This window comes from Neovison vison, chromosome 6 (assembly GCF_020171115.1).
Source record: "Neovison vison isolate M4711 chromosome 6, ASM_NN_V1, whole genome shotgun sequence".
Taxonomy (NCBI): Eukaryota; Metazoa; Chordata; class Mammalia; order Carnivora; family Mustelidae; genus Neogale; species Neogale vison.
In genome coordinates, this window is record NC_058096.1 from 66,635,540 (window position 1) to 66,662,860 (window position 27,321).

The window sequence follows — 27,321 nt, forward strand, 5'->3', positions numbered from 1 at the left end:
AAAAACAAGTTAAATGCAATATGGAAGCCTACTAATACAAATACATTTCACAAACACATAAGCAACGGAAACCTGTTCAGATTTGCTTCTGGAGATTTGATTATTTAAAAATTTATGTGTAAAGGAAAGACATTCATATTTGTCTACATGGGCTTATTAGCAGGTGGAGGAGACCTGCTTTCTAAAAAACAGTGACGGAATCCAGAGTCATGGCATGTGAAAAGGTTTCCATGAACACTGAATCTTAACAGATGCTGTAATATGTTAATAAAATCACATACACACCGAAAAAGCCCTAGGAAGATTGCAGTCTAAGCCCCGTGCTTGTAGAGAGCTGGAGGAACTGAACCTGGTTTAATCCTATTTGCTCCATGCAAAGCTCTATGCAACGCTCCCCAAACTAGGCTACTTAGCAGCTTTCCACGAAGGGTCATCAGATACTGTGATTCTATGGCGCAGACAATAGCGGCCCTATTTACAGGTGGAATGCAGAGTTATTCTTGGCGATTCCATGTTGCAGGGTAGGGTAGTCTTAGATTGCAACCACTGTTCTAAATGTAACTGGGGAGGAGACACTGGCTTCTTGCTTTAAACAAATTGGTACTCCTGCCCTCGCCCTCAGTGTCCAGGGGCTGGCAAAACTCAGTCAAGTTGTGCTGTTGGGAGTTCTCCGAGGTGACTGGACAGGAAGGTGCATTTCAGAGTGCACAAGTGGGGCTCAAAAAGACCTTTTAAATGGGATGTGTATAAAAGCTCAGAATTCTAAACAAAATGGAATGCTGTCCTTTCAAAGGAGAACAAAGAAACTTTAGAAGGAATTCCACATTCAAGCACAACCTTCTCAGAGTCACCTGGGCAGTGCGATCTAATTTCCCTCTCATAGTCTGTAATCTACTTTCTGAAAATGAGCTCAAGTCAAGTGTTTAATCTTTGTTGTTCCAAGTGCATCTTATATATGGTAAATAGTGAGATTAATAATCAGAGTCCAAAAGATAAGAATGATGGACTTCCTCCCAATCATGGTTTGAAGACTCCATTTCCATTCCCTCCTGCCTCCTTAAAATGTGAAATTATCTTTTGTCCTCATCTTGAAAGGGAAAGGTATTTCTGTTTCCAAGAAGGTTAAGAATGGAGCACAAAAATGAGGGCAAAGTGGAGGAGTTCTCTTTCCCATTCTCTTCCTGGATAGACTTTACCTGAGAGCTCTACATCACAGCACAGCCTCTGAGACAGAGGTCAGATTTGGTCATCTTGTTTTTAGCTGTCAGACCCTTTTGTTTTAACAGTAAAGTTTCATTTATCCTAAGGAGAAGGGAAATCACAGGAACCTGTATCCTTCTGGACCAATTATCAGAACCACAGAATTTATAATTTATCAGATTGAATGGTTAATCCTACTTGTTCACTGAGGAAACTGAGGCTCCAAAATAGGAAGAGACTGGGCCAAAGTCCCCCTCCTAGCTAGTGGTAGATCAAAGAGCATATTGATAGGCTAAGCCTTGCTTGGCTGCACTTGTCTCCATCCTTTGGAACGCTGATTTGCATGAATGTATCAGAATAAAATGGAAACAAACTAGCTTTTTGGACCTTAAAAATTTTGTATGCAGATGCTTCGTATTCCCCTGGCTTCTTGTCTGAGGCACCCACTGGCAGACTGCCGATCCACTGGAAGCCAGGGAGACAGATCTCTGGGCTGCGTCTAATATGTGGCAGGGTGGGTGGGGTCTGGGTTATAGCGGTCCCTGCACCAGAAAGAACCCCAAACTCTCCCACCCCTGAAATGGTAAAACTACTGAAAAATAATTACAGAAGCTCAATTTCTAGTCAAGAAAATAAAATACTAAACAACAATAATATAATGATAATAACTGAAGAATGAAGTCAACTTGCCAACAAAAGTATTACAGAAAAATAGCACCTTTGGTAAATAGTATTTTAAAAATTTGGTTTGGTCTCTAAGGGGTTCAAAGTGGACAAATATCTGCATCATTTGCATGTACTCCTCCCCCCCCCCCAATTCCCAAGTCTAAGGGACACAGGGTACCTGGAAGGATGGCTGCGTTATCTAGAGGCAGTGGTTGGGGCCGTGAGAAGCACATATGCTGGAGGTCTGTTAGGCTGATGGCGACAGAGAGGGGCTGGATGCAGAATGCCTTCCTCTCCACTGAGCCTCCAACCACCCCCACCCCTGCCTCCGTTCTGGGGCAGCCTGAAGTTCTGCCCAGCATTGCCTGCACTCCCCGTAGCGTGTTTACTGCTGTGGCAGACTGGGGTTCAGATCTGGGTCCGCTCCTCTCCCAACCCTGATGCAGTTTCCTTACTTGTCTCCAGCCCCTGAGCACCATTTACAGTTTCTCTCAAAGCACTCCTAGAAATGAAGGCTATGGCCCTGCCCCTCCTAGCCAGCCACCCCCATTTCCTTTATTGCAAAACAAGTAGACATAATAAAAACTCATCACTATACAAGCAAATACTGGTGATTGGACGATTGTAGCAGACACTTGCATATACTGGACTCAGCGAGGAAATGGAAGAAAAGGTGCCAGGCTCTGGACACCCTTCCTAAGTGCCACCTCTTTAGATCTCTTTGGCGCTCATTTTCTTGGTCTTTTCAGCTGTTTCCTTTGAGAAGCAGGAGAAAATAAGCATTGTGAATTATAAAAAAAAGAAATCACTGGCACCTATCTAGTCCTCAAGATTTTATACAGCATTGGCAGAGACATACTTCTGCTAAATTTTCGTTCTGTTACTTGTCTGTCTCTTCTGTGGATGAGAACAAAGATATAATTTATATACCATATAAATCTTTGAGGGCAAAGATCATGTGTTCTTTTTGACATGGTCGCATAGGGGCTGTCATTAAGAGCTGAGCCCATTTGAATGCCTGTGAAATCACAGGTCAGACACGATTATCCCCATCTTAAAGATGAAGAAAAGGATGCTAAATGCAAGTGCTACAAGATGTGCCAAAATCCCTGTCCAGAGAGGGGTTAAGCACAACAGGCTCTGGAGGCAGATGGTCTGAACTTCAGTCAGGGATGTACTCCTTTCTGGGGGACTTTGGGCAAATTATAAAAACTGTGCCTCAGTGTCTTCATCTACAAGACGAGGGTAATAAAGGACCACCTCTTAAAACATGTCACATTCCTCCAAAGAAGCCATTCTTACTTATGGCCAGTAAGCACATGAGAAAACGTTCAACATCATTAGTTGTTAGGGGAGCATGAGTCAAAACTACAATGAGATGCCACTTCACACCCACTGGGCTGGCTAAAAGAGAACATAAGGGACAATGACAAATGCGGTGAGTTTGTGGAAAAAACAGGAACACTGCTGGCGAGGACGTAAAATGGTACAGCCGCTTGGAAAACAGTCTGGCGGTTCCTCGAAAGATGAATCACAGAGTTACCATATGACCCAGCAATTGTACCCCAAAGAACCAAGAGACCTGAAAATGTATGTCCACACGGAGACTTGAACAAGAATGTTCACCGCAGCACTATTCATCATTGCCGAAAAGGGATAACAACCAAAATATCTGTCAGCTGGTGAACAGACCCACCAAATGTGGCTTATCCATACAATGGAATCTTATGTAGCCATGAAGAGGAGTGAAGTACTGACTGATGCTAAAACAAGGACAAGCCTTGAATGCATTATGCTGGGTGAAGGAAGTCACACCAAAAATGATATATAGTGTATGATTCCATTTGTCTGTCTATGTCCAGAATAGGCAAAGTTGTAGAGCTGGAATGTACATGAGTGGCTGCCAGGGGCTGGGAGAAGAGAGAATGGGGAGTCACTTCAGATGGGCCTGGGGTTTCTGGGCTGATGAAAATGTTCCGGAAATAGTAGTAATGGTTGATCATCTAGTGAATATACTAAAAACCACTGGATTGTATACTTTAGAAGGGTGAATTTTATGGTATATAAATTATAACTCAATAAAAAACAACAGTGCCTGGCATCTAGCAGACACTGTTGGCTTCCCATCTGTAGCCCCTTTAGTGTTTCAGTACTGGCATGGCTTCTTCCTGCCAGCACCTGCACCTCTTTGCCTGAGACTTTCTCTGGCTGCTGAAGCCTGCTCTGCCCACACATGCTGGCGGGCCAGAGATGCTCGGGAATTCATGCTGCTGGTGGCGGCCCTCGCAAATGGCGGCTGGGGAGTTTGTGGAGGAATACTCCTGCTCCCTTCCCTCTCAGGCTCCGGAGCTCTGGTCCCAGCCCTCCGCAGGAGGACTAAGCGCCACCCGCCCACAGTGGTAACATGCCTGGATATACACTCTTTATTGCTTCCTTCCTTTCCTGGGCTTGCTTCCCAACTCCCCTTCTGGTGTCTCCTAGGATTGCTAAATCAACTATTTGTACTCGAGTCCTTGACTTAGCATCTACTTTCTGAGGGAACTCACATAAAAGGCATAAAAATGTGAGCTATTATAATTCACTCCCCACTGTCTACTCTGATCATTTCCCCACCCCAGAGGAAAGGAATTCCTATTAAGTTCTTTTTTTCTTTTATGTGGTTGGACTTGTCTGGAGACTCAAGGCTGATGAAATATGGAAAAACAGAAGGCCAGGAGCTTCTGCTTTGGCTTAAAAAACTGACAGGAAGATTCTACATTATCAGTGACAATAGTGACAAAATGTGTGTTAAAAGCCACTAATATGAGCAATTATTATTTTTGAGCACTTAATAATTATTTTCAAGTCAAATACTTCATCACAACAGCAGTTCTTGCGACTGTTACATTCCCTCAGAACTTAAGTCAGACAGAAGGCTTGTATACCAGACCCAGTCTGCAGATAGGTGACCTATATCCTATAAGCCAGCGGGAAGATAGGCCATTAGAGGCCACATATCCGTGTTTTCCCTCCAGCCCTTACCAAAGTACAAAGTATGTCAGTGAATCCCTATTCTGCCAAGAGCCTTTTTCCTAGGAAGGCCTTCAACTTAATGACACAGCACCTGAGCAGAATTTTTATTTATTATCTTCTCAAGTCTCCAGGAAGCAGAACCTCTAAGTACTTTGGCCTTGTCAATCCCAGGCTGTTCTCTAGCCAGCTTGGCATTTAACTGAAATCCTTTCTGCTGTGGTCCATGCTCACTAATTTTCTGTTCACTGCCCCCAAGGAGCTCCTAGTCTTTGGGTTTGGGTGCTGCTCGTGATAGGAAACAATAACATTGCTTATTTGCAAATCACTGTCAACCAACTTACAGATCACTACCTGCCTAATTCTTACCTATAAAGCAATTTATCAAGTTGTAGCCTATATCTGCTGAGACCTGCGGGACCCTGGAGGGACTCCATCAGGGAACTATCTAGATCATGATTTGATACTGTGGGTTTACCATTCGGGACTTACTGCATGAACCAGAGTGGCTCCTTGGTCTCCAGGAGCATTAGGCAATATCTGAATGGTGGAAGGGCCGAATGGCAGCAGCAGAACCCAAGTCAGCATGGAGGCAGCCACTCACCTGGTGCTTTTGGAGCTCCTGGACATATCTGGTCATCTCCTCTTCTGTCTGGCTCTGGGCCCCCTTCTGATTCTTTCCTGTAAGAAGAACCAAAGCTCAGAACTGGTAACACTGAGAGAAGCCAGTTCAGAATCCCACCAATAGCTACCTTTTAGGGTCTTGATTTCCTCTCCCAATAACCTATAGAAGGAAGGGTGAACTGCCTGCATTTCTGTGAATATGAAGTGTCCCAGTGCAACGGACACCTTCAGAGGAACACTGAACAAATCAATCTCCTTCACTTTCCCCTGGCCTCTGCACCTGGTGTCTTCTTCCCCCACTTCCGGGGCAGTCATGCTGGGGCGGGCCGGAAGGGAAAGCTATGGGGAGTTACCTGGGTCCTGACTCAGGAGATCCTACAGACCAGTGATTCTCAACCATTCCCGCACCTGCAAAATGTCCTACAGAACTTTTCAAGATACGATTGTTTAAATTCTACTTTTAGATTCTGGTTTAACTGTTGTTGGGCACCAGGATTTTATAAAGGCTCTAGGTGATTCTAATGTGCAGCCGGGGCTGATAAGTACTATAACAAGCAATGTTTCCCAAATTTACAGGGTGGCTAAAATAAATAAATAAATAAATAATAAATCATAGAATACATCCTAAAAATGTAGGTTCCCAAGCTACCCTTTTGTGGATTCTGATTCTGTAGGTTTGGGATGGAATCTATATGTTTACTGAGCAGTGTTTCCTGTGAGGAAACACCACACCGCCATGCTTCTCGAGTCTGGCATTAATCTGCCCCTCATGGCAGTTTCCCTCTGGCTCCCCCTGGTTTCACATCTTGATGCCACCTTTCTCTTTGCCCCATTGGAATTTGTGATCTAAGACCAGATTGCCTTTCGGGTACTGACTTTGGAATGCTGCCTCTGTAGTGTGCTCTCAGATCCATGGCCCACACACCAAGAGAGGCTCACCTTGGGGCACCCCCATTTCCAGTGCTGTTTATACCCATAAGAGTCGTGAACCTGGGCCATTTGGAGAGGGCCCAGGTTGATGAGCTGTCCAGTGTGGCTGTGGAAATAGGCATTGTCTGATGGAGACGCTCATTTGGGTTTTGTCTGATATGTGTGATGGGGCTTATTATCCAGATGATCAAGCTTATTCTGTATGACAGCTAGCTATTTAACAATTGCCTGTGTCCTGGAAATGGATGGCTACCCTTCCAAAACCAGAGCAGGCACAGTTAGTGTTGAGAGCTACCGCAGGGGTTTTGGGAAGATAAGTGTAGGATGCTTCTTGATTGAGGCATGCTGGGTACAGTTTTGAGACATTCTCTCTTAGCTTCAATAGCTACAGTGTGCTTAGCCTGGCTATGCTGAATTAGTTTTGACTTCCAGCAACTTCTAGGATTTCTAGTTTCTAAGCAGCCTCTTCCCACTCTTCCATTTGTCTCTGGAATTGTGTTGGCTTCTTGCTTTCCCACATGGAGAAGAGACTTGGTCTCGGGCAATGACAGACTCGGGATCCCCTGGCAGGTCTGAGCTCATTTTGTACTGTTGCTGCTGCCTAGGCTTCTTATCTAGAACCACCTTTTCTGGGTCTTTGACCTCTCTCCTGGTTACTGTCTTTCTTGACCTTTCTGAATATGATCCCAAGACCAGCCTGTTCTTTTTGTCTCAGTTTTTTAAAGATATAATTTTAAATTCACCCCATCTGGTATAAATTTTGGGCTTGGTTCCTACCAACTGACCTTTCTTCTCAAACCTAGTGTGACTCTCCAGTCTAGAACTGGCTTCACCCTCACTCTCTTTCCTCTAATCTGAATGGTGCTTGTTTTTCCCTATGACGTGGCTCCCATTTAAGCATTTCTTTTGATCTTTGGCATCATTCCATCATGCCATGGGGTTTCTGCTCTGGTCCCTCAAACTCTCTGATGTCTCTATCTCTTCGACCCACCCTGACCATACCCAATTTTTTTTTCTTAGGGATTACCCAAGTCTGTTAATTCAAAGAGGGCCTGTAAACAGTTCTCCTTTTTCTGCTGGGTGTGGATGGCAAGGAGGAGACATTCTGTCTTCCAACCACATGAGTCTTTTACACAGAGGATTTCCTAAGCTGTCCTAAGGATTAAGTGGGTTAATATGTAAAGTGCGTAGAAGAGTGCCTGGCGCACAGCTCTCACTAAGTATTTGCCTTCATCATCATTATTATTACTATTTCTATCATGATTAGGCCAGTCTCATATCAACATTTGATCTTGCCCTGCATCTTAAGCCTCTCTGCTGCCACACCTCTGGAACGAGTACTGAACCTAATGCATCTGGCAGAAGTGTTTTGCCCTCAATGCTGCCCATGGGGCTTTCAGACACTACAACTGGAGTCTGTTCCTTGCTCCTAGTCCCTGCTAGGATGACTCTTCTCTGTCATCCCCACTCTGACTTCTCCTATGTTGAGTTCACAAAGGAAGCTCTCTCCTTGCCATGCCTTCCTTCTGCCTGAGGGACAGCTCACCGTCACAGGTCATGGCTGTGCAGACCCAGTTTCCGCAGGCACAGACACAACGGTTACAGTCCACCTCGGTCTCTGCTCCGTCTGCATAGGTTTCATCCTCCAGGGCACACTCTGTTGGGACGGGAAATAAGGGGCAATGGTTTAGGGTGAGGATGGAACAAGACATGCTGGCTACTCTCTATGCACTTAACCCCTCTCCCAGACAAGACCTGCTTCTGCTTATCCTTCAGAGGCAACATAACTGGATAAATGACATCATCGATCCAAAGATTTTTGGATCAACAAACATGCTCAGCTTGTTGATGATGGGCTAGGGCCCAGTCTGAAATTATGAGAGGGAATTTTCTTAGCAAGCTCCGCAAAATATCATCAAGTCTCTCTCTCTTGGCCCTCCCCAAAGGCCCCCATTCCCTACAGCTTCATATTTCTTAGGTGAAGCATACTCTTCTCTGGAGGATTGAAGGTCGGGTTGAGGCACTTGAGGAACTCTTGGAAGCTGAGTTTCCAGTCAGCATTTTCATCAGACAGTTCGATGAGAGCATCAACACAGAGTCCTCTGGAACAAAACATAGGAGAAATGTGTCAGCAAGACCTCAGCTTCACTCCCACAGAAAGCAACAAAACATCGGGATCACATACTCCTGGGGCCTCCAGAGGAGGCCAAGGGGGCAACTGTTAACTGAAGAACTTTCTGCACTGACTTTCCACAAGCATCATCCATCCTGGCTCCTGTGAGCATCCAACATTTATTTTGTTATACTTGTCAGATCATTCACACGGTTCAAATGTTCTGCCCAAGAAGACTGAAGTTTGCTGAAAGGTTTTGACCACTTTGACTGACAAATGTTCTCACTGCCTATGCAGCACCTTCCATGAGCAACTGCCTTTCACCACAGTATTGGTTAGGTCAGCCAAACTAGGGAAGTCAAAACAGAAGGGAGAGGAATAGATGACAGGAATGGAATGTGCGACGGAGTTCAAGTAGGCATCATCACCATCACTACTCCAAAAAGAGAAACGTATGTTCAGATAAGTTTTACGGAACTCCAATTCCCTCATGCTCCCCTTGGCCAGGATTTGAGCCCTGGCTCAATCACTTCCTACCCAAATGGCCTTGAGCTAGCTCTCAACTTTTCTGAGCCTGTTTTCTCATCTGTAAAATGAGGACAGGGAGCCCTCCTTCACTGGGATGTTAGGAAGATCAAACATTGAACTTGTAAAATATTATCTAATTTCAAGTTATCAAAATCTGAAGGATTTTCAGGTATTATACCATAAGGTCATGAACTGCTATGAAAGAATCATTGCAGAATCTGGACTTCATGCTTTCGATTTCTTCTGAACAAAAGAGGTGCTGTTCCTATTTTTAATTCTCGCTGATGTATTGGAATCACACTGGAAGTTTCTGAGGGGTTCATTTTGATTAATATTTACTCTGGAATAATGTCAGAAAAGGACAGGGACAGGCTCTCATTTGTGACAATTAGGGTTCTCTATGTGAAATAGCACCAATTATCTTAAAAGTCAGAACTAAAGCTAGTTTAGACTTGTGGTTAAATAATACAGTAATGTAATTCCATTAGAAAATTAACCATTAAAACATTACACATGATACTCAGGAATGCTTTTGCTCTGATATGACCCTGATAATTTATTTTAAGATTACATTCTATTGCTTGCAAGTTCTCGCCAAAAACTAACTACTTGATCAGATGCCAGGGGTGCTCAACATGTTAGTTCATAATGTTCACAAAATAGACCAGGACGGAATCCCTATTTTTGCTTTTTACTTTTCATTTGCCCTGGCGGCTCCTTGCAGGTAGGAAGGAGCTCAAATTCCCGTTGCTATCCAGCCTTTGCCTCGTGGACCACCCCTGAGCCCTCAACTTCACTCACCTAAGCAGTTTGTTGTTCTCCTGGTCTGCATATGTGGTGATGTTGATGGCAGTTTCATTCTGCTCCACAAATTTCAGTAATTCGCTAGAGTCCAAGCGAGAGTCACCATTATCAACGTTCTAGAAAGGGGAAGAAGGAACACTTTGTACAACTGTCTCCCATTCAGCTTGACCCATCTTTGGTTCATCCTGCTCATTCCAACCCTGCCCTGGCCTCAGAGCTCTAGCAACACAGGCTTGGAGATGTGAGACGGCACCTGCACCCCAAGATGACAGAGTGGAGGTGTGCAGGCAGAGGCCACTGAGGGCCTTTCAAACCCAGACCCTGCTCAGAGCAGCAGCTGGGACACAGGCCTGTGTTTGCCCACGCGGCCTGGGGAGCTTGAGGACGCTCTGTGGCTTCATCCCTGACACTGTCCTGCAGACATTCTCCAGGGAACATCTGAGTTCAGGCAGCCACCATACCCTGTCCTCAAACCTCAGTGGAAATGTAACAACATTCTGAATCAGAATCTGTGGCAGAGTCCAGGAGGTGTGTTTCTAACCAGCTGCTTGGGAACAGCAATGCAGATGACCCTCTGAGCTCACTCTGGGAGTCACAAGACCACTTTTTGCTGCTTGACTTCCCTGGCATGCTCTCACACCTAACATTCACACTGGTACCCCTAACCAAACCCATCAGTGAGAAGTCACAAGTAAAGGCTCTGAATTGATAACCTGCAGGCAGAGGTGGCGAAATGCCCCCCACCCCTCTGCTCTGGGCTGGGGGCCCCACTGCAGATGTGTGCAAGGTCCTTGGCTTACAGAGCGCAGGCTGTCTTCATGACCCAGTTGACATCCCACAAGCACAAGGTGAGGGTAAAGTGAGCTCAGGTATTACCCCTCTTTGGCAAGATCCTAAACCTAAACCAAAACCATTTGGGACCATTAAACATGTTCAGGCCCCCACTACAGGAGGGTGTCGAGGTCAAGGTCTTACCAAATTCTAAGTTGATATCACTGCTCTCCTAAATAGTTCCGGTGGGGGAAAATTGTTTTTGAAAAATTCTTTTTCCCTAGGCTGTCTTGTCCTGCTGCCTTAAGAAATACTCAGCATTCCCATGTTACTTTCAGGGTGGCTCCCCAGATGGTGTAAGGGCTTCTGGAAGAAAAGTCTGTCCAGGCTCCCAGGTAGAAGGGTCTCTTCTTCCATGACTGTCATGTGTCACATACAGTCTACTCTAAGGTTATAAATCTTTCCATAGTATGTGTAATGCCAGGTATGTCTAAAACAAAGCATGCCAGCCCTTGCTTAATGCCTTTTCATCATTCATGTCTCCATTCCCAGCAACAGGTCTCAGATGTTCTCTAGTCCCTATACATCCACCCTGAGGAAACCGCCTTGTGAAGGCTTGATTAACTAATGGAGAGAAAGGAAATAAAGTTGGCCAAGGGTCATTCTTAAGCAGTACAGAACATTCTTGAATCCAAATGGTCCCAGTGCTGGAGAGACAGAAGCAGCCCTCACAGACCGCAACAGAGTTCACAGCCTAACAAGAGAGTGAGCCTGATGAGGAGCTGCACAGCCATGGCTGCAGAACTGGGGCCACGTGACCACTGGGGGCACCAGGAACCTGCCACTATGGCCCAGGCAGCTCTCAAAAGGCAGTGCTAAGTGCCCACACTGCACATTCAGCAGGGCCAGAATCCAGGCCTGAAGCTGAGGGGAGAGCCAGCCAGCCTGCACCCTCATCTCAGGAGGACCAAACAGGCCTCCCAGGCTAACTCTGCATGTGGATCCAAAAGAAAACAGAGGTCTGGTACCTGCCCCAGAAGTAGCCTGGACTGCTTGGGGGCCTGCCTCAGAAGCCGTGATCTTGGACCATGAACCAACCTAATTTACTTGGCCTCTGTTCAGCCAAGCAGTGACAGAAGGCACAGTACCTCACGTGCCTGTTTTTTTAGCTTTATGTGTACTTGAGGTAGCACCCTTTTCTTCTGTATAACTCCAGGGTTCTAGCAAGGCAAGAAGGTGTGTGATACAAAACCCATGTTTGGGGCTTACTGCCAAGTCTGGAGAACGTTCAGAGGATGGGCTAGGACAGGCACTTGCTTACACACAGCTGCTGTGGTGATGGGGGACATGATACCTGGGTAACGAAGGTAAGAAGTCCAGCTTCAGCTGTGGCCCTGGCCACCAGGGGTATGCCACCAGAAGTCCAGCGTGTGTCTATGACGTGGGCCATGACCAGCTCTCTCTACCTGGGTCTGTTACACTTTCACTGGAGAAATCATGAATGAATCACTAGGTGAAGTGAGAGTCTGGTTTTGGTCTTAACCAAATTCTCATTAGATTTTCTTTTCAACTAATTTTGATGTTAGAATACCAGCTGGGCTGGAGCGCAGTTCCTGGTTCAAAAACTGTTTCTGTGAGATATCCACTCTCTCACCAACAGGCAGTTATGTGCCTAGTGGAACGCATGTCTCTTTGAAGACCGCACAACACAGGACTCTTATTAGATGGCTATTACCATCAAAAGGTAGATACTGAATCCCCTATTTTCTCAGAGGACACTGCCAGAATATCTGGGAAAAGCAAGCCTTGTTGTGTGTGTCAGTCATGATCAAGCTTTTGTGGTCAGGAGCGAGAAGGCCCTAGAGGAAGCTACTTTCTCAAGGGGTCTCCGAGGGAGCCTACTAGAGAAGTTACTGCCAGAGCAGGTGGAGAGGTGTTGGGGGCAGGGGTATGGGACCCAGCTACTTGGGAATCAAATTAATAGCAGGTGCCATTGATGGACACAAAGGGGCCACTAAGAATGACTACAGGGTCCCAAGGGGACCTTTGGAAAGAGTGTTCTGGGTCTCCTAGGCCCTCGTGACCATGGCCGAGTCACTGCATGCAACGACCTGGCAGGTGTTGCTCACTCAGCTTCTACAAAATCACTTCCCTCAAGTTACTTTCTGTTCCTGTGTGACTGTCCTGTCTTTGCACAATTGTGTGTTTCTCTGGAGATGAGGAGCCACCCTCTGCCCGAAGGGCCTTGTAATGCTGGCAGATTGAGACCGAGGGTCGACTGAGAAGGCCTGGGCTCTCCCAGCCAGGTGTGATCTCAAACACTTGGAACCCAGAGAGACATACTTTCTGCCACAGGAGTGACAACTCACTGAAGAAAGAAAAACAAGCGAAGTCTTAAGTGACCAAATATGCAATCCAGTATTTCTCCATCTGTGGGGTCCATAACGTCAGTTAGGAAGAGGAGTCCCCAGACTAGGCTGGTTTTAACCACACATGGTGGCCACAGAGCCACCGAGAAATCGATTGCTCATGTGCCTGGGGTTGCTTCTGAGTCCAGGCTCGTTATGGTCTTGGACAGCAGGCCCTGGAGACACGTGAGAACTTGTCCATCTGACAGCATCTACCTAGAGATGTGTGCTTGTCAGTACAGGGGGTTTTCTGTTTAGATGCAGAGTGAGCCTGTGAATGTGTGTCTGGGAGGAGGCTGTGTCTGTGTGGGGTGTGCATCTCTGTATGTGGGATGTGTGTGTGTGGTGTGCATGCTTCTGGGTGTGCTGTACATATGTGTGTGTCTGTGTTCTTGTCAATTAGCTGGAAGAGTATCTTTAACTGCTTCATTCACAATGTCTCAGGCTCTCTGAAAAATCTCCAAGCCATGGGAGCCCTAATCATCACTAACCACTAATTCCGACCTTTTTCAAGGAAGCATCTCTCCTGTCTCCCATTGGAACAACCTGTCTCTTAAACTAAGCGATGGGACAAACAATATGTAGACTTCACAAAGAATCCTGGACCCATGGAATGCCGGTCCGTGGACTCTTCTCAGATGCTGAGGAGCTCTACAGGCCAGGGGTGATCAAGTTAATGACTTAAAGAAATGTCAAACTGGGTGGGAAACGCCTGGATCTGGGTGCAGTCAGAAGGTATACTATATCAACAGTGAGCTCTGCGAGGTAGAGGGTAGGGGATACATACAGGGTAGCGGGATAGAGCCTGGCCATATACAGGAGCAGTAGATCCCAAAGCCTCTACTGCTGGAATCTCACTTATCAAACTCATCATAGCTTCGTGGGATAATGGGAAGATGTGATCAGGCAATGCGAGAGGAAGTCTCCCCCTTTGTCTGGGACTGAAGAGTATTTGATCCCAACTCTGGATTACCTTAAAGTACTTGTCTAGGATTTCACTGTAGTTGCTGCCTTTAGAGAACCAGCCATCTGGAATAATCTCTGCTTCCAGCCACTGGATGATGCGACGCCGGAGCTCATCACGGTTGGACTGATAGCAAACGACTGCAGGAAGGGGGAGGGAGGTCAGCTGAGCGGTGAGGACCCCAATGTCACCCAGCATCCACTACCTGGGAGGTTCTGTGCTGGGGGCCCTGCATGCAACATTGCATTGAACTTTCATAGTGTTCCAGGGACACAGAATTATCACACATATTTTATAGAAGTCAACGCAGGGTAGACAACTGGGAAGCGACTAAACCAGGATTCAAGCTTATGTTTCTAAAAAACTTAAAAGAATTGAGAATATTGAAAGAGAGAGACTATGTTGCTTAGGTGAGAAAAACATCAGCAGAAAAATAAGGGACATTTTCATTAACTTTAGGAAGCTGAGGGAGGAAAAAATCGATCAATAAACAGCTCTCTCGGCTCAAAGATGAGCTGAACTAATAAGAGAATGAAGGAACACATTATAATTTTTCATGCCACCAGATCTTAAATTCTCCATAGCTTTTTCCTCTTAACAACTGGGTTTATCAAAACTCTCTCCCACTTAAAATTTTACCCTGTCTGCATTACCCCTTATTCTAAACCACAGAAGACAAGGTCAAGAAAGGGCCATGCTGAAACTCTGCTCTGGACAGCTGTTAAAAGACACATGGCAATACCAGGTGCAGTTGGCAATACTAGTCGGGTAGATGGGGGACGGGGGAGGGAGAGCCTTGGCAAGAGGAAATTCCTGGAAGACAACACACACTGGGATGTGCTAAGGCAGCCCGGAAATCTGGGCTGCCACTTCCAAGCTGTGTAATGCAGGGAAATTCACTTAACCTGAGCCTCGATTTCATCATCTTTGAGGTCATTACAATAAGGTCTGCCTCCCAAGATTACTGTAAAGATCTAAGGAAAAGCATATAATAAAGGTTCTGTAACTATAATGATGAAATTTTAATTTCAATTCATAGAAAACCATGGAAAAACTCCTGCTGGCATTTCCATTATCTCTTTATAAAAAAAGTTGTGCCTTCTGATTCTGTGCCTTCTGTGACATCAGCCTATGTTACAGAGCATTGAAGGAAAGATTCAGTGGCTTTCCTGTCCTTTTAATGCAGTCACTACTCAGCAAAAACTGAAAACACAGCCAACATTCGGACCCAACTAGCCACTTCAAATATCAAGCAACACACACACACACACACACACACACACTAAAAGGCAGTTTTGCAGCTTTTCTGAGCTGTATTGAGGAATGACCAGTTCTGGGTCACAAATTCTGACACACAGATCTTGTGAGCTTCAGCAGGGAATGTGAAACACAAAATTCCATCAGAAAAAGAATTGTTTCCCTAAAGGCACCCTGGAGAAAAAACAGGCTCTCACCTGGGCTGGCAGATGGACTTACAGATTTCTTCTCTGCAAGACAAAAAGGAGAAAATGCATAAGGCCAAGTGAGGACCAAAGAATACATCCATGTATCACTGGGATTAAATTCATCCCATGTTCAGGGGACCACTTACAATCTTTTCATCATTTTGTCCTAGTTTCCTGTCTCCCTTCCTTCTTCTAGGGCCTAAGTGTGGAGCTCTCTTCTCCCCTGCTTTATTTGACTTTTTGGGCTACTAAGTTGCCCTCCTGGTCTCATTCCTCCTCCTTTCAGGTTGAGGGGTGGGGATGGGTTGCTGGGACTTTGAGAATTCCCATGGAATCATTATATAGAAGGTAGTGGAGTGGAGACACACATGTGGAAACAGTTTTTTGTTTCACCAGGGCAGTTCAAGGCTGGGAGGGGCTGAGTGGGGCTGCGGCTTGGCAGGGTGCTGGTGTCTAATTAGCAATGAGCTTGGGACCCCCTCCCTCTTATCCTAATGGCAATGGTTTGAGTACAAAATAGAGGAAATATATATACCAGAGCTGAGAGGTGCCCAAATTTAAAAAGTGAAATTCAGGTTGCCTGGGTGGTTCAGTTGGTTAAGCATCGGAGTCTTCGTTTTGGCTCAGGTTGTGATATCACAGTCATGAGATCGAGCCCTGCGTGGGGCTCTGTGCTCAGCATGAGGTCTGCTTGATCTTCTCTTTCTCCCTCTCGCTTTGCTCACACCCCACCATACTCTCTCTCTAAAATAAATAAATCTTTAAAAAGTAAATAAAAAGTGAAATTTGCCGGCTTTTTGAAAAAGCATAGAGTTCGTTTAAACACTTCCTTATTCTGTTGATTATTGATGTGGTTCCCTACCCACTGCAGACAGTACTGGATGCTCCCCTGGGAAGTTGATGCAGGAAACCCCACGCAAAGCCAGTATCCAGGGCAAAGCCAGCAGGCTCATGAGCGCCAAGAGGACGCATCTCCAAGTAGCTGGGTGGTGTCCGTGGCCCTAGTGGAAAGCAGTGTGGGACATCCCCTGGCTCCTCTGCTGGACCTGGGAGATGGTGGTAACAGCACTCTTTACCTTTGCAGTGTCCATCGTAATCCACCTGGATTTTGGACCCAGTGAGGCAGGCGTCTCGATGAAGCTCACAGTGGTTGAGGTAGGTCTTGCCGTTGCTGCCGCACACAGGCCTCTTGTGAGGTTTGCATTGCTGAAATAGACCAGAGGAGGAGGTCTGTGCAGTCAGGGTGCCAACCCACGCATGCAAGCACGCACATGCACACACGTGCAGCCTGTGGGTACACCCTGGTAGAGAGCCTCAGCTCTGGCCATCAGTGACTATCCCGCTCAGCGTTGGAAGCACCCCCTCACTCTGCAGCCCTGCACAGCCCCCCATGCTAATGCCGGTTCACGGCATCTCTTCTATTCAGTGAAGGAATGGACAACCCTGACCCTTTCAAATCAGCAGGAAGAGCATTTTATTAGAAGCCAGGAATCTGGACACTCTGCTTCTTTGGGGATAGTCACTCGATGTCTTTGGATGATCTCAGATCCCTTAAAACACCAACATTCTATGACACAAGAGCCAGAGCTGAGAGTGGGGGATGTGGAAACTGACAGACAGGTGCACAGAAAGGCATGTGTGTGTGCGCGCGCGCGCACACACACACACACACACACAGAGCCCAATGCTTCAATTCTTCAGGGGTTTAACTAGAAGGATCTTTGCTCTCTTGCTTTGTGTAGTATTTGGGGGCCATTGTGTTTTCCTCTTGATCTTGCAAGGGCTGTTGTGAGGCAAGGCTGGGGACACTGGGTCTCTGTGAAGTACTGCAGAAAATCGTTATGGACAGGGAAATGGACTCAACTTCACTTGGCAACTCGGCTACATTGCTGTTTAAAGGGCCATGGTCACAGGCAAGCTCGGTCTCTTTAGAATTTTGTGGATTTTGAAAGATGGTAAGGGGCAAGCAAGTTCAGCTCAGCCCTAATGAAGGCACCAAAGCCAGAAAGAGCAGAAGCGGGAAGAAGAAACACAGAATACTGGAGATGGAAGGCAGTCCTGCTTCTCCAAATTTTAGATAAAAATACCAAAGTCTGGGACGACAAACTATTTAACCAGTATTTATTAGGGAGTTCTTACTAAATATTCTATAGGCTGAGCAAACACGGTCTCTGTCTTCACAGCATCCAGCGGCAACTAACTTGTTTGAAATCATACAAATGTATGTGGTTAAGGTGAGACTAGAAATCAGGTTTCCCCTCTCCAAGTACAGGCTCATATCACCACACCGTGGCCAGCTACATTCTGGGGAGGGCCTCCTAAGGCTCCCAATGGATCTGGCTAACACATTTCTAAGTTGGGGGACTTCCTTTCTGAGACAATGAATCTGATTCTTCACCTGGGGACTAAATTAGGTATATTTATTTGCAGAAAGGCAGATATATTTCTAGGCTTGTGTTGGTTTGACAGAAAGGGGAAGGATGGGATTTATGTTTGTCTGAAGTGTGAGAACTTGTCAGAATCCTGCTTACAAAAGAAGTAGTCTTCAAAAGCTCACATTGCTTTTTAAACCTCATTAAAAACAAATAAGTGAAAACCCCTAAGGAAAAAAAACTTTCATTTCATCTAGTAGTTTTCTAAAAATGTGCATATCCTTTGACTTGGCAAGCCCTAGTGGGACTCAATCCTATAGAAATAAAGGCTGTAGCATGTGAGGATATTTGCACAAGGGTGTTATTGTTTCCAGTGGCAAACAACTCAGGAAACAACCCAATGTCCACCTGTGGGAAAATTATTGCATAAATATGCCATTACAAAGTATTTATTATGATCCCATTTTTGTATAAAATGGGGGGGACCCTATATGTTTATAGGGGCATAGAAAAGCAAGTGGAATAATATATACTGAACTGTGAACACTGGTCATCTCAGACTAATTGGATTTGAAGGTTATTGGGAAGATGATTAATTTTATGTTTATATAAATGTCTGTATTACTTGACTTATATATAAAGCATTATTAAAAATTTGACTTAAAAATCTTATAAAACTAAACATCTTTTAAAAAAAGAAAGAATATCCCTGCATTTTCATCTGGTTTTTAACTTCTGGGACCAAAATCCCTTGTCCTTCAGATAGACACAGTATGCATTTATAAAGGTGGTGAAATTGTTGGCTCTGCCGTGCTGACTAGTGGCTCCAGCAAGGTCACCATTTGACCTTGGCTATTGTCCTCTGGCTCCTGAGCTCAGGACTTACTTCAATGCAGAGGCAGGTGGGCTCTCCCTTCTCTGTGACTGCACATTCCCGGCCGGCTCCACAAAACACATTGGCACAGATCTTGGATTTGCTCCTTAGTTCTTCCTGAAACACAAAATCATAAAAGAAACCATGTCACAGAGAGAGACCGTCAGGGTGTAAGCCAGTGGTTGTGGCAGTTACTTTCCATACTTAGGTCATGGTCTGGAGTTGCAGCTCAGGGTTGTTGGAAGGTCCTGAAAAACAGCTAGAAGCCATTCCCAAGAGCCAGCCCCAGACTTGCTGGCACTGCTCCAGCCTAGGACCAGCTACCCCGAAGTCCCTCAGATTGTTTCTCAAAGAGCAAGAAACACTTTCTTATGTGCTTCCTTTCTTTTAGAAATGGTTCATAGAAATGAGCACCCCTTCTATGTGAACACTACAGTAAAGAGCCATAAAGGCAGTCTCTGTCCTCAGAAGCTCCACGGCTCCCAAACAGAGACTTAGAAACATGGAGATGCAGGAACAGGAACACTAGGAGTCAGAGGGCAGAAGGAGGGCAAGAATCAAATGAGGCTTTCTGAAGAGAGGCTGCCTTAACTAATTCCTAAAGGATGAGAAGAGTAAACTAGACAGAAATAGAGACATGTGAGAAAAATACGGCTATCTGAAGGACCAAAATCTCACTGAGTGGTATTCAAGGTCATATCATTTCAAAAGGCAAAAGAAAGATAGCTAAACCATTGGGAACGCGGATTTGCTATTATTCACTATGGTCTTATTCAGCCCCTGTCCATATCTGCCTCTGGCTTCAAGACCAAGAGGGCCAACCCGGCCGACAGACAGAATTATCCTCAAACCACTTGTGGTTACACATTTCTGTTCAGACATGCTCAGCAGAACCTGCAGGCAGGGAATGGTCCCAGTCTACGCCACTGAAAATGAGAGTGTCTGTAGGCACTAATCTGTTGGTGACACATTCCTTCTCTCACATTAATTGGTGGCTAAAAAGCAGCCCCACCTCATTTGCCACGCAGGCCAGCAGCAGTGGTGGTTGAAGAAAGGAGAATGTGATTCCTCCAGCCTCTGTCTGACTGCTGAGCAGGCAGTCACCACAGGCCTCCAGCCCCCCCTGCAGCAATGACTGTGACAAAACCAACAAACATGGCAGGAGCTGAGGGAGGTGTCCATAAAGGCAGAGGAGGAACCTCAGATTCCACTCTTCAAACCATGCAACTCACACTCACAAAGCTCGTAATTCTAAAATTCTTGTGGTCGGTAAATGTTTCGTATCTAAGAAGAGGTCAAAGAAAACAAAAAACAAAGTAGAAACTGAGAGCTGAGGGCTGTGCCCAATACAGCTGGTCTGCTGCCACCTGGAGGCTGCTTTGCAAACTCCAGGTTATTATTGTCTTCCCTCAGCCATCTTGCCTGTCTTGCAGGGATCCCATTGGTCCAGAAACTCGCGCCATGCTCACATTTCATTGGTTCATAGGCTGTTGCTAAACCCATTCTTTTTTGGATGTTGCTAAGGGGAATTCAATAAAGCTGGCAACCAGGGAAGAAAAGAGGAAGTAATTCCCAGACTGCTGGGATGACTGGAGAGCTGTTGTTTCCTAAACCAGGAGTGGAGATAAAATCAAGCATATTCTCTGGTCAGGCCCTAACTGCCTGGGAAGGGAAAGCAGCTCTAAAAAAGGAAGAGGAAAAGGCTATCGCTGACCAGTGTAAAAAATCTCAGATAAGACCACCTTCTCGCTCCTTCATGAAACAACACTCTAACCAAGAGATACAGACAAATAAATTCATGAAAAGGCATGCCCTGACATAGGCCTGCACTCAAAAGCCACCAGTATCCAGCTGCACGGGCAGATCTTTTATACTCGGCTGTACATCTGTAACTAGTCGCTTTAATTCTTTGAACCTTAGTTTCCTCATCTGTAAAATAGGGGTAAATACCAGCCCTGTCTTGCGAAGATGAAACAGTGTATTTGGAAGGGCATCATAAACTGAAAAGCAAGCAGCTTCCTGCAGAATAGCCTGCGGCACGCACAGAGCTCCTTTTACCTTCTGTTGCTGCTTTTAGTGAATATTAAAGAGAAACGCTTTTCCTTCCAAGTTGAATTCAACCTAAGTCATTTTTTTCAGAAACAGATTTCCAAAATACTCTCTATTTAAAATATAAAGCCTCATATTTGAACAGTCCAGTTCAAATTTACAAACTGTTTTCACACATACGATTTCATTTCACTGAATGAACAACCCTGCAAGAACATGTCTATTATTAACCTCATTTTATAAGAGAGGAAACTGAAGATCAGAAAGGTCAAGTGACTTGCCCAAAGGTCCCAGAGCTATAACTGAGAGGAGCAAGGATTCCAACCTGAACTTCAGACAACAAATAAGTAAGTTCCCATTTACCAATACCTGGCACTTTGCAGGCTGATTTGGATTATACATTATCTCACTTAAGCCCTAGGATAACACCATGAGTTAGACATCATAAGTTCCCCATTTCGTAGATGAGGGAACTGAACCTTAGAGGTTAAATAACTAGAACATGACAGAGCTAAACTCCTACCCAACAAAGGGAAAGCAGTTCCTTTCTATTTGATTGACCTTCATAGCTAGAAAATTTAAGGTTAAGGAGATTGTGATAACGATGTGACTTGCATAATTAGCACCTGTGAGAAAGCACTTACAGTCAGAGAGCTAGATTTGAATTCCCACATCCCACCTCTGCTCCTTCCTTGCCACAGCCATGGGCAAGGTACTTCCTTTAGACCTCAGTTTCCTCACTTGTGAAATGGGACCTCTCATCCCCGCGAGGGGTGTGTGAGCAGTAAAGGAGAGATACCGCCTGCAGTAGTGTGCCTGCCACATAGCTGAGAGCTGCCATGGTTACTGACTCTCAGACAATTTCCCTGCTGAGTGCTGTTCCCACCTTGGCTGCCATGTCCCCCACCCAGCTGCGGTTACCCTGAAATGATAATACTGAGAGCGGGAGGACTGACTGAATGGAAAAAACCAAGGGCTAACCATCCGCCTCCTTGCCCGGTTAAGACCAGAGAGACCCCCCCCTCCGCCCCCACACAGGCATTCCTCTTTGCAGGTGGCACATCTGTCAATAGGTGGCAATCTCCCTCTTTGTCTTGCAGAACCTGCTGCCGCAATGCAGAGATGCAGCCTTGGCTCCTGCAGCTCCAGCCTCCCAGCCGGGGAGCTCTGGGGCAGGAGGTGGGAGAGCGGGGTGGGGCGAGCACCCTACAGCCACAGGCAGCAGGTACAAAGAACTGGATTTTTGCCGACCTGGGAAAGAAGGTTCTACCTGAAGCCTTCCATCCTCCCCAGTTCTTCCCATTCACAGGCATGCTTCCATGCAGAAAACAACAATGAAAATTTTCTACCTAGAGGGGGCCTCTTTGTACCATAGAAAGCCCTTCAAGCCCTTTCTTCTGGGGGAACAGGTTTTCAGGAGCACCCCTGAGGCTCCTAGAAAGTCCTTTAGCATGGTGGGTGGCCCTACCCCTCTGCTAAGCAGAGGGGAAGAACATCTTGAGAGGAGATACATATGGCATAAATAGGCTCCTGGGACAGGGCAATCGATGGCTGTCTTTTGGGGAGATGTGGGGTGAGAGACCCAGAAATGAGGCAGGGCAGCAGGTGACAGGGAGAATGTGGTGCTTTGGAATATTAATTTGTGTCTGGTCCCATGTGCTCGCTTCGGCAGCACATATAATTTGTGTCTGGTCCCTTCCACCTCAGAAATTCTGACTCAAAGCACAGGGCAGCCTTGATGGAGAGAGGCTGGAGGCAGGAGAACCTGCCAGGTGGAAGGTCGTGATCTAGTGGGGGTGACAAGGGCCTAAAGTCCAATGCTAATATTAATTAGAGCACCAACAACTGAGTGAGACTCTTATAGTGATCTCTGTCCTCACAATGTCTGTACAAGTTTCCGTAATTTTAGTCCCATCTAACAGATGGGGAGGAATTCAAGAGTCAGAAAAGCTCTGTGATATACAGAGGCCACATAATGATGGAGAGCTGAGTCAGGACCGGAAGGCAGGTCAGCCTGACTCCGGAACCTCAGGGACGAGTCAAGGAAGGGAGCTGTGAGCAGAGGGGACAGCTACAAGGGCTGGCACAGTGAGAGGCCACAGAGCACAAGGCATTTCCTTTAGGAATTAGGTCCCAAGGCTATATGAGAATTTCATCTATGACTAGATAACCACACTGGCATATGAATTTGCTCTAGGAATGGGGCTGGGGAGCGGGGCATGATCTGAAAGTGTGGACACTGATATGTTAATTAAAGTCAACAGAATACTTGCTCCAAGTGGAGAAACACTGGATTTCTAGCTTTGACGTTCTGCATCATCGCCCTGACCTGCTCCTGTGTAGTCCCCTTGGTGAAAGACTGACTGGGAACATTGCGAACTTTCACTAGGTGAAAACCTTACTCTCTGAGCGACTGTTAGCCGTTCCATGACAATAATACTTTATACTAGCACAGCAATTTCAACTAGTCTGTAATTTTCACTATCATTTTTAATTCTCAAAACCCTTGAGGATAGGCGGGCAGGGGTTACTTCTAAGGCACTTCCAGACTCAACATCCAATGACGAAGAAGAAACCGAGGCTTGGGGCTACCTGTGACTGGTCCGAGCCCTCACAGTTGCAGAGCTGGGTCCTGGCCTAAGGTCTCCAGACTTTAATTCCAGCCCTCTTTCCACAAACCACTTTGACTCCTTACAAATCAAAGCTAGAAAAGGTGTTGCTGTGAGTCCAAGGTCTAAGAACACAAATTAGTTTTGCAATTAAAAAAGATCCTTTGCAAACAAAGTCCAAAGCAACTTATTTGCAAAACCGCCAGAGAAGGTGATGGTGCTTCTGAGTTGCCAGGCCGACCAGCATTACATCCGAACGCAAACTATACTTCGAATGTTTAGAAAAAAAAAAAGCCTGAAGTCAAACAGTTTCTGGAAGAACAGTGTCCTTTGGCAGGGGAGGAAGCTTGTAAGCAAAACCATAAAACTGTCAGCCCAATAGATCATCATTTCACTAAAGCGAACTCGGTCAGCTCTGAAACCCCCATCCCTTTCCTCCTTCCCAACTTTCTTTTTGGGAAAAAAAAAAAAAAACAAAAAACAAAACACCCTACTTGCGCCAAGGTGGAATTTTGGCTCCACTGGCCACTATTTTGTGACAGAGCAGCTTTGTTGACGTGAGAAAGGCTCTCCTTGCTTTGCCAGAATTAGTCATGGAAACTTCACAGGAACACCAGGGCCCCTCGGATACGTTGAGCACCACGGAGTTCGGGACAAAGGAATTCACAGAACTGGGGAGAGCCTGGGGGAGGCCTGGGTGGGGCACAGGGTGGGACACTGGCTGCTCTCAGGCATTCTGGAATGGAACCCAGTAGCACAGGCTTGAGAGAGCCAAACCTCTTCAGGACCTTGAAATCTAGCTGGGGCGCCATGTGACCTTGCTCAAGTCTCTCCGATTCTTTTGCTCTGAAAAGGAATATTTTGCTGCATCCCACCTACGCTAAGGAAAGAGGTGGAAGGCGATTTCTAGCAGCTGTTCTGAGGCACGGGGCAGGAGCTCTGCATCTGCAGGGACCGTATGCCTCCCCAGATGTGGTCACAACCAGCCCTTCACCTCCAGGTGAATGCACCAGGGCCAGATCCGGGTTTGAGGGATCCTGAAGCTTAAACAATTTGAGGGGCCCTCCCTGAGGAATAGAATACACAATTATGCAAAATTGGGCTTGGGGCCTTGTGAGTAAGGTCTGAAACTAAAGCTTAATTAGCTCACAGTAAATCTGACTCTCTACCTACCTTATTATTTTCTTCATAAACAAGAAGGTCTTGGGGCCTTTAGTCTATTAGAACCCTCTTTAATATTTTATACATGTATAGCTTATCTCAAGTGAACTCCAAGTGTCTGCACATTTTGGCTTCTGACACACCCACCACAGTGCTCTGCCTGAGAAAATCCACAATAAATGTTTTTTACATTAAAGTTCACTGGCAGGGGGGAGGGGTCCAAGTTAGTGCCAAGGTCAGCGGCCAGTGACAGTGGCACTCAGGATATTTGGGGGAAAGTGTGGCTGGCCTTCGTGACATCAAAATAAGGGAGTATCACCCCAAGCGGATTAGCTTTAGGATTAAAAAAATAATAATAAAAAGTCTATTATGGACCTGTCATTTAAGAACCACTAATTCTCCTTTTTATTAATTTCTTCTTTTTAAAAAGATCTTATTTATTGATTTGTCTGAGAGAGAGCATGAGCAGGGTGAGCGGCAGGCAGAGGGAGAAGCAGGCTTCCCGCAGAACAAGGAGCCCCATGAGGGACTCGATCCCAGAAGCCTGGGATCATGACCTGAGCTGAAGGCAAATGCTTAACTGACTGAGCTACCCAGGCACCCCTTTGTATAATTTCTGTTTAGCTTCTATCACAGCGTATGGGATTAACATGTTTCTGACATTTTCATCTCATTATGTGATAATGTATTGTGTGTCTAGAAATTACTACTTTCAAATTTCCAAAGGGACAGGCTGTTTACCTTAACCATTATCTTACGGATTCTGTCACATTCTCTGTGTCTGTCTTGTCAGACTCAAGGATCTAAACTGCTCCTAGGGAAGGTTCCTCATTCTCCGAGTGGCACATTCCCCATCTCTGGAATGACTCCCACTTCATATACTTAGGTCTTTCTTGACATGGCCCAGCCCCAGCATGGCAGCCTAGATGCTTGGTTTCTATACAATCCTAAATTCCATTTTCTGTGATGGCCTTGTTTAGTCCTAGTAGAAATATAGCAGCATTTAGTAAATACAGAGTTGGAAATATGTTAGGTTCTTTCACCCAGGACTGAGAAAAATCACACATGGGTCTATGAGGTCTAAGGATTCATCCCTGTTGGCAGTGAGGAGGCTCTGACTTTAGCACCCCCGGAGGGCGCTTCTGCTCTCATGCCCTCATAGCATGGGTCACAGTGATGCCCTGGGGTGTCCCTGTGGAGTGCCACGCTGTCTCCCCAACTTAGGCACATCAGTGACTCCACTCTGACTGACAGGGTCTACCAGGCTCCCCGGTATCCTTCTATAGTTCTCAGAGTGATTCCTGGGAGTTTCCAAGATATCCTGTCAGTCTTCCTAAGAAGGGTTTTCAGTAAGGCCCCTAGTTGTACAATTGTACCCTTCAGTTTCTTTACAATTCCTAGGTGGGACCTTTTAAGCCAAACCACTTTTTGCCCTGAATTAGTTTGTTAGGTTTGATCGTGGTACTCATTTTTCATTCTCCAATCATTTGCCTAGGACCTGTCCACTTAAAAGGACAATGTTGGGGTATGGATAGTCCTACAGTCTTCTTCAGTAAAGACAGGGACAAGTAATTCAAATCCACTAGAGAGCATATTTGATAAGTGCCTATTAAAAAACCCACGAATGATAAGAGCCTGTGACCGGTGTGATGCAAGCTCCATGTCATAAACCCAAAAGGAGGGCAGGACATGGCCTCCACCTTCTCAGGAGTTTCTAACCTTGGTTTGGGGCAATGAAACTCACAAACACAGAACAAAGTGCAGTCCTGAGTAAAGGGGGCTGCTGACTCCAGGAGATGGGGCTTCCTGGATGAGAGGGGACATGAGCTGAGCCCTAAAAAATGGTAGGATCTAGATGGAAAAACTGTAGGTTTTTGAGCAAGAGGGTCTTAAGTCTAGTTTGGCAGTGGTACACAGGAGGAAGTGGGTGAGGCAGAATTGGGGACACAGGAAACTGGGTAGAAAGTGCCAGGAATGATGAAAGTCTCTTGTATGGTGGTGGCATGGATACAGAGAAAGGCGGGAATTCGGGAGAAAATTCTAAAGAACGGAGATCTGGCAACAAAGCAGATAGAAGAGAGGAAGGTGAGAATCTAGGGAACTGCCAAGATCCTTTGCTTTGAGAGGCTGAAGTTTGGCAGCCTGTCTTCCAGAATCAGAGACGAGGCAGAGACTGAGGAGGGGAGGGGTCGGTGAGGATGAGTCAGTTATGGACTTAAGTCTAAGAGGACAATACAGCATCCCCTTGACAGCTGAGAATAAAGGATTAGAGAAGCCCATCTGGACATGATCCAGGTAGGAGTGAGAAATGGGGCCAAGGGAACAAATGAGCTCAGGAAGCAAGGGTGGGCATGGAGGCCTGAGGTGGCCAAGGAGCAGGAAGAAGAGGCTGCCACCCCCGCTCCCACCTGGGGGGGTTCTGCAAAGAAAAGGTGCCTTCCCATTGAAGCAGATGTGACCCTGGACCAGGTTACAGGGCTCAGCAAGCAACGCAGGTTGGATTTCAGCTGCCTTCCCCTCCTCATGCAGTGAACAGCATGTATGACTGTCAGGAGGACTCTGAGGGCAAAGCAGCCAAGAAGGCAGAGCAGGCACATTGAGAAAACTGGGAGCAAAATCAGGATGTCTAGAGAGCTCCAAGAAATGGATGAGGAATGCCATTGTAGGAGAGATGATTTGGCAAATGTTGGGATGAGTCAGCAAAAACAAAACAAAACAAAACAAAACAAACAAAAAACTACAAAACAACTTTGAAACTTCTGCCGAAACCTGAACCAGAAGCCAGACCAGGCAG

General features: G+C 46.0%; 1 protein-coding gene across 1 annotated transcript in view; it reads right to left on the reverse strand.

Annotated features, from left to right (window-relative positions):
- Positions 1-889: 889 nt before the first annotated feature.
- FSTL1 (follistatin like 1) overlaps positions 890-27,321 on the reverse strand; it is a 52,268-nt gene continuing 25,836 nt past the window's right edge. Inside the window, exons 3-11 of the mRNA XM_044251463.1 lie at positions 18,721-18,825; positions 16,539-16,668; positions 15,472-15,504; positions 14,027-14,157; positions 9,872-9,990; positions 8,419-8,531; positions 7,976-8,086; positions 5,480-5,556; positions 890-2,622 (exon numbers count right to left, since the gene is read on the reverse strand). Of these exons, the coding sequence (XP_044107398.1) occupies positions 2,578-2,622; positions 5,480-5,556; positions 7,976-8,086; positions 8,419-8,531; positions 9,872-9,990; positions 14,027-14,157; positions 15,472-15,504; positions 16,539-16,668; positions 18,721-18,825 (864 nt within the window). The 3' untranslated portion in view covers positions 890-2,577. The remainder of the gene's footprint in view (positions 2,623-5,479; positions 5,557-7,975; positions 8,087-8,418; positions 8,532-9,871; positions 9,991-14,026; positions 14,158-15,471; positions 15,505-16,538; positions 16,669-18,720; positions 18,826-27,321) is intronic.